General features: G+C 36.1%; 1 protein-coding gene across 1 annotated transcript in view; it reads left to right on the forward strand.

Annotated features, from left to right (window-relative positions):
- The window catches only part of LOC107558012 (multiple myeloma tumor-associated protein 2 homolog), an 8961-nt gene extending 2420 nt beyond the window's left edge, over positions 1–6541 (forward strand). The window contains exons 2-8 of the mRNA XM_016241612.1: positions 569–719; positions 800–845; positions 937–1016; positions 3451–3523; positions 3634–3710; positions 3906–4034; positions 6066–6541. Of these exons, the coding sequence (XP_016097098.1) occupies positions 569–719; positions 800–845; positions 937–1016; positions 3451–3523; positions 3634–3710; positions 3906–4034; positions 6066–6309 (800 nt within the window). The 3' untranslated portion in view covers positions 6310–6541. The remainder of the gene's footprint in view (positions 1–568; positions 720–799; positions 846–936; positions 1017–3450; positions 3524–3633; positions 3711–3905; positions 4035–6065) is intronic.
- Positions 6542–6916: the final 375 nt, after the last annotated feature.

Genomic DNA, 6916 nt, shown 5'->3' on the forward strand with positions numbered 1-6916 from the left:
CATTTCTGCCATATGTACATTAACTGACAGTCACCACTGATAAGCTACCACTAAATATTGTAGAAACTTAATTTGCTGTAAAGTTGCTTTGCAATGATTTGTATCGTGAAAAGCGCTATACAAATAAACTTGATTTGAATTGAATTAAAAATAACTTTGTAAGTAGTAAAACAACACAAACGCAAATGGGGCAAAAATGCATTTTAAGTTTAGAAATATTTTGTGTCTCCCCCTCCCTTGCCTCACAGTGCTTTGGTCCAAATGCCTGATTTCCTCTTTTACATCACCTACACACACACACACACACACACACACACACACACACACACTCACTCTCACACACACACACTCACTCGCTCGATCGCACACACACACTCACTCACACATGCACACACACAGACACAGACACACACACACATGCACAGACACAGACACACACACACACGTGGTCCTGATGGTCATATGTTTCTTTTTCCTTAAGCTAAATATAAATACAATGAAATATGATTTAAACATGTTTATAGCAGGTTGTGTTAGATCTACCCAAGGTTCTGTGTTGATTTTTCAGGGAATTCCGTCATGGCACCGGTTGGCCGGTGGCAGAAAGGGAAGGATTTGTCATGGTACGCCAAAGATAAGAAGGGTGGCGCATCTCTGTCTAAAGAGCAGGAGATGGCAGCGGTACGGGAGGCAGAGCACGAGGCCATGTTAGCAGCACTGTAAGTGTGATTGATTCATCAGTGAAGTGCAGAAGAATATGAGTAAACATCTCAATTGTCCCATTTTTTGTCTATTTTAGGGGTCATAAAACAATCAAGAGACAACCAACTGGTCTTACCAAAGAGGTTTGCATTTGTAAACACTCAAACAAGGACATTTCAATGATTTGTAGCACTTCTCATTGCCGTTTCTGATGCATATGTGTCCTGCTGGCAGGATCTTGCAGATGTGTGCCGGAGGGAAGGGGAGGCGGATGAACGGGACGTGGACAGGGTCTCTGGGCTCGGAAGCTCCAGGTAAAGCTTTCATGACTAGTTTACCTGATCTAGACCTCTCTTTACCTGTTCAAGATGAGAAACAGAAACAATCAATTGTAGCATTAAAACAACTAAACACAGATCCAAAACTAAAAGCTAAAACTATATAAATACTACCTATACACATTTTAAAAATAAAGAGGTTAAATAAAAATGACAAATGCATACAACAAAATTTCAAAACTTAACGTATAAATGAAAAACAAAAAAGAAAGCTAAAAACTATTCAAAAATATTAAAGAAAAAAAGGTATAAGAGTATAATAATGATTCTAACATAACACTAAGCCAAACACCAAAAAAAAAAAGCTACATATGTACAACCACACACATGCATACTGTCTATGTACATACACATTTATAAATTCAATATATATATTATTTCATTTCCATTTAGTTTGTTGAAGTATTAAAATAACTCAAATTAAATAAAACTAAAAACCTATACAGACATAATAAATTCAGACAATGTAACTAAAATTAAAATAAATAACAAACACAAATAATACAAATCAAATGACAGTATTTATCAGTAATCCTAAAAAATAACACTGCCAAACATACATGCTAAAAAACAACAACTTACTTACACATAGTAAGAAATGGTTATAAAAACTGAAACAGAAGCGAAACGAGTAATAGGAAAGAGGAGAAATAAAAAGCAATCCTTATTCTTTGCCGGTGTCCTGCCCGGTGGAGTTGCACGGTAGTGTCGATGGTCTTTACACTCTTCAGTCTTCACACGAGGAGGCCTTCACGCGACGGCTGCCGTGGTAAACTACGCTTTTTTTTTTATACCCGTCTAACAAAATACTACATTAATTCAGCTGGACACACTTTCCTTATTTTCTCTACAACAAATGGCCAAGCAAGCGCAGACACTGACAAGATACGCGATACAGAACGAGACCAAACGCGATAAGGTGTTCCAAGTATCTTATGTATTAGGCTAATTCATGGTGGAATGTATAATAATTTAGAAGTTAAACTGTTGAAGATTTTTTTTTATCACAATGACAAACATTGCTATTTCAGATTCTGTCTCGCATTTTAATATGGGGTTTCTCTTCCGAAACTTTGCACGGTGTACTTTGTAGCATGAAAAATAAAACTTTGATTTGAATTATGACTGGGTTATGTACAGAAGTGGCATTTGCAACAGAATGACAGGATTTCAAGTCAAAGAAATTCAACACGGGTAATGCATTCTGGGAAATGTCCTTCCACCCTGATTCACAAATAAACTTTCAAACAGTGCACTGATAAGCCAACATTCAAAGTTTGTCTTGAGAAAACATAACTTTTCTAGATTCTCAGGCTATGTTTACACGACAACGGTGTAGTCAAAAACTGAAACGTTTTTCCCTTGCGTTTTTAAGAAGTTTCACGTATACACGACAACGTTTTCAAAACAATTCAGGTTTACACATATCCGCGAAAACAGCCAAAAACGCTGTATTACGTATGCCAGGCCAGTAGTTGGCGCTGTCACCTTGTTAGTAAACGGTACCTGTCGGGAACTGACGATTATATGATGCGTCTCTGCTGTTGGTTGTAATATTGGTGAAGTAAATCCACACTTTGCTGAAGAAGCGTTAGCAAACTCTTGAGAAGCAACAACAGTACTCCGCCATTGTTGTGTATGTTTGCTCACACTTGCCTTTAAAATCGACACGTACTGCGCATGTCTACATACCTAACACGCACTACGCATGCGCATGACCGTTTTCAAAGATTCCCGTTTTGTGTGTTTACACAGAAACGACAACGGTGGAGTTTTCAAAAACTTCCACTTTGAAACCCGTTTTCAAAAATATGCGTTTTCAGTCCCCAAAACGCCGTTGTCGTGTAACCGAACAGTCAAAACGCATAAAAAGCTGGCTACCAGTAGCTGCTCGCATTAAATTCAAGGCATTAATGTTTGCCTACAAAACCACCACTGGCTCTGCACCCATTTACCTAAATCCATTACTTCAGAGTTATGTGCCTCTAGAAGCTTGCGTTCTGCAAGTGAACGACGCATTATTGTGCCAACTCAAAGAGGCACAAAATCACTTTCACAGACTTTTTCATTAACTGTTCCCTCGTGGTGGAGTGACCTGCCCAACTCAATCCCAGCAGCCGAGTCCTTAACCATCTTCAAGAAACGAATAAAAACACATCTGTTCCACCTTTACTTGACCCTCTAACTGTAACACTTTCTATTCTATTTTAATTCTACTTTATATTTATCTTCTTTTTTAATTTAAAAACTTTTGAAGTGCATATTGATGTTAGATAAAATAAAATCACTATAGACTGAGAAACAGCACTAGTCTGTACCTAGCTCCTCTAGTATTACATGTTACTGTAGTCTATAAATAGAATATAATAGACGTACCATAGATGCATTATGAGCTGTTTTTCATGATCAGGGCTGGACCGAGAGGAATGGTGCTTTCCAAGCAAGAAAAAGAAGCAGTAAAAATGGGGTTGCCAGTTTTCACGGTACGTAGACATAAATAATTATTGTGTGTTGATGCTGATTTGATTCCGAGAATGTGTCGTGGTTTGAATATTACAAGCACCGTAAATCACTGATCTTGATTTATTGTCAGCATCACAAAGCTGATAGACCACAAGAAGCCAGTAAGAATCCTGAGGAGGCCAACAGACCTGATAAAGAGGATAAAAGGTACAATACACTGTATATGTGTTTGTGTGGTATAAAAGCAAGAATAGATTTAATATCTTTTATGGCCAAACATTACATGTGAAAGGTTTTTAAACATGGAATAGAATAAATATGAGAATTCTCGAGTACGAAAACAGATACTGCTTTAAAACAAACCTACACGGGGTCTAAGTTGAGCGCTGATGTCAATTACAGATCTGACCGAAAAAAGAAGAGTAAAAAGGAGAAGAAAAGTAAGAAGGAGAAAAAGAAGAAGAAAGAGAAAACGAAACACAGAAGCAGAAGTGACTCTTCGGATTCAGACTCCGAAAGCTACAGTAAAAGGTAACTGTCTATAGTTTTTCCATCCTGTCAACAGACTAAATCAAATCCCATTATTATTGTTGTAAGTGATTTATAGACACTTTGCTTTCCTTCTCTGCGGTATAACACCAGTTGTTCACAAGAGGGCATTGTAACACAATTGTATTAGTTTTAGTTCATCCCATCTTTTAGTTAGTTTCCTTTTTTTCTTATTAGATACTCGTTTTGAAGATAGTGGTTTGGTTTGAAGAAAATGATTACACTGTGGCTCTATTCAAAAACTTCGAAAGTATTATATGATATTTACCTTAACATTTACACTCCAAAGCAATTAGCAAAAAAATAGCACACACAAATAATGGGTCAAATAGTCCAGTTTAATTGCTTTTATAATATCAAATAGCTATTCAATTAATTGTCATAAACGATATAACATTTGAAAGATGAAAATCTTCAGATTTGATGCACCTGCCGCCATCTGTAGAATATTTTTGTCTCTAACTAGTGGCTGGTGTGTGCAATTCCACTGAGACTTTCTGAGTGTATATAAGCCTCTGGGATTTTTTTAGAATGGTACATTGAAATCAATAAACTATGAATAAATTACTGCCTTTGTGTGAATAGTATGTAATCTGTAATCTGATTATGCACGTTTTAAAATCTAATTACTAGCACTTAATTTCTAGAATCTGATAACATGAGTTACTATCCAGCACCGGTTACAGAGCCCTGGTGGATTTGATATGCGCAGTGATTTAATTACATGGCTATATAATTGCATTAAAAGACGAGATTAAGGTTTTAAATATAAAACTTGATTTAACATGTTTAAAAATATGAAAGTAAAATATATGAAAATATTTTGTACATTTCCTACTGTAAATACATTAAAACTTATTTTTTATTTAGTAATATGCATTGCTAAGAACTTCATTTGAACAACTTTAAAGATGATTTTCTCAATATTTAGATTTTTTTGCACCCTCAGATTCCAGATTTTCATACAATACAATAGGTGCATCTCGTCCAAATATTGTCCTGTCCTGATTTAGGGGATTTTTTTAGAATGGTACATTGAAATTAATAAACTATGAATAAATTACTGCCTTTGTGTGAATAGTATGTAATCTGTAATCTGATTATGCACGTTTTAAAATCTAATTACTAGCACTTAATTTCTAGAATCTGATAACATGAGTTACTATCCAGCATGAGTTACAGAGCCCTGGTGGATTTGATATGCGCAGTGATTTAATTACATGGCTATATAATTGCATTAAAAGACGAGATTAAGGTTTTAAATATAAAACTTGATTTAACATGTTTAAAAATATGAAAGTAAAATATATGAAAATATTTTGTACATTTCCTACTGTAAATACATTAAAACTTATTTTTTATTTAGTAATATGCATTGCTAAGAACTTCATTTGAACAACTTTAAAGATGATTTTCTCAATATTTAGATTTTTTTGCACCCTCAGATTCCAGATTTTCATACAATACAATAGGTGCATCTCGTCCAAATATTGTCCTGTCCTGATTTAATCAGCGTTCAGATGATGTAGAAATCTCAATTTAAAGAAATTGACCCTTATGACTGGTTTTGTGGTCCAGGGTCACATATTAACCAACAAGAGAATACATACTATGATCCCATACGTATATTTTGTGTTGTTTTCCAGCTTGCTTGAAATTGTCTTCACGTCACTTAAATTACAGTGACAAACTCACCACCAGGGAAAAACATTTTTCTTTGTAATATAACCATTATGTTTAATGATTAAGCTTGGCAGCTAGCAGATAAAATATATGAACTGAAAACAATAGTTGTTTTGTTCAGAAAACATTTTTTTAACACTTTTCCTGATGTGAAATGTACCCTAAATTAAAGAATGACTTGTATGTTCAGATTATACCTCTGTGACAGTAGATGAGGACAGTGCGTTCCTCATAGTCCATGTCTGACTTATGGTTTGCCCTCAAATGGGACTAAACTTGCCATGCTCGCCAGGAATAAATGATTGTCTAGGTGTGTTTTGTGCTCCCCAGGCATAGAAAAGATCCCCGGGACCACCATGGTCCTAATCCATCAAGGAGCAGTCAGAGTGGAGCCGGAGCCCGTGACAGCCATTCAGGAGGGGGGCCAAGGGCCGAGCACAGGACCCTGACCCCCCCTCAACAGCACCGCCGCCGCCGGCACGACACGGACTCGTCCTCTGACGGACACCGCGCTGGTCGAGGCTCCCCGGCACAAAGCTACCGGCGGCGCCATGATAGCAGCTCAGACGACTGATGCCCCGCTATTGCCCCTTTATCCACACCTCCTCACCCTGAGAATGAATCCGATTGGCCCCTTTGTCAAACTCTGGACAACTTGGGCCACAAGACAGCATATCCAATCTCAGGAAATCTGTCCAAAACATGTCTTGGGTCACATTTCATCAAATTTTGGTTCAAGAAAATGCAGCTTGTTTTAGGCTATTAAAATTTTTCACATCATTTCCCCCCAAAATATTCAAGTAAAAATGATTAATACACTATTTGTTGTACTGAATTAATTTAAATTCTGATTAAAAAAAATTTTGGAATGACAAAAACTCAAAGTAATGTATTACAATTAAAATTGTGGGGTAAAATTACAATTAAAATCATGAAAATAAAATCACAATGCAGAAAATGTTTATAGTCCTAAATATAGGCTTTGAAATCTTAAATTTTTTTGATTTTGAGGTGAAATGTAACCTGGACATGTTTTGATCTTCAATGCATAAGGAGAAAACACAGCAGACATGATCATTCTTTATTCTTGTATGCGTTTAATGAAATAAACCATGTTTTTATGACATTTCGTCGTCGAATTATCAATGCACCTCAAACTTTTTTTGAAAAAAAAGTTTGAA

The sequence above is a fragment of the Sinocyclocheilus grahami genome, unplaced genomic scaffold, assembly GCF_001515645.1.
Source record: "Sinocyclocheilus grahami isolate Dianchi unplaced genomic scaffold, SAMN03320097.WGS_v1.1 scaffold628.1, whole genome shotgun sequence".
NCBI lineage: Eukaryota > Metazoa > Chordata > Actinopteri > Cypriniformes > Cyprinidae > Sinocyclocheilus > Sinocyclocheilus grahami.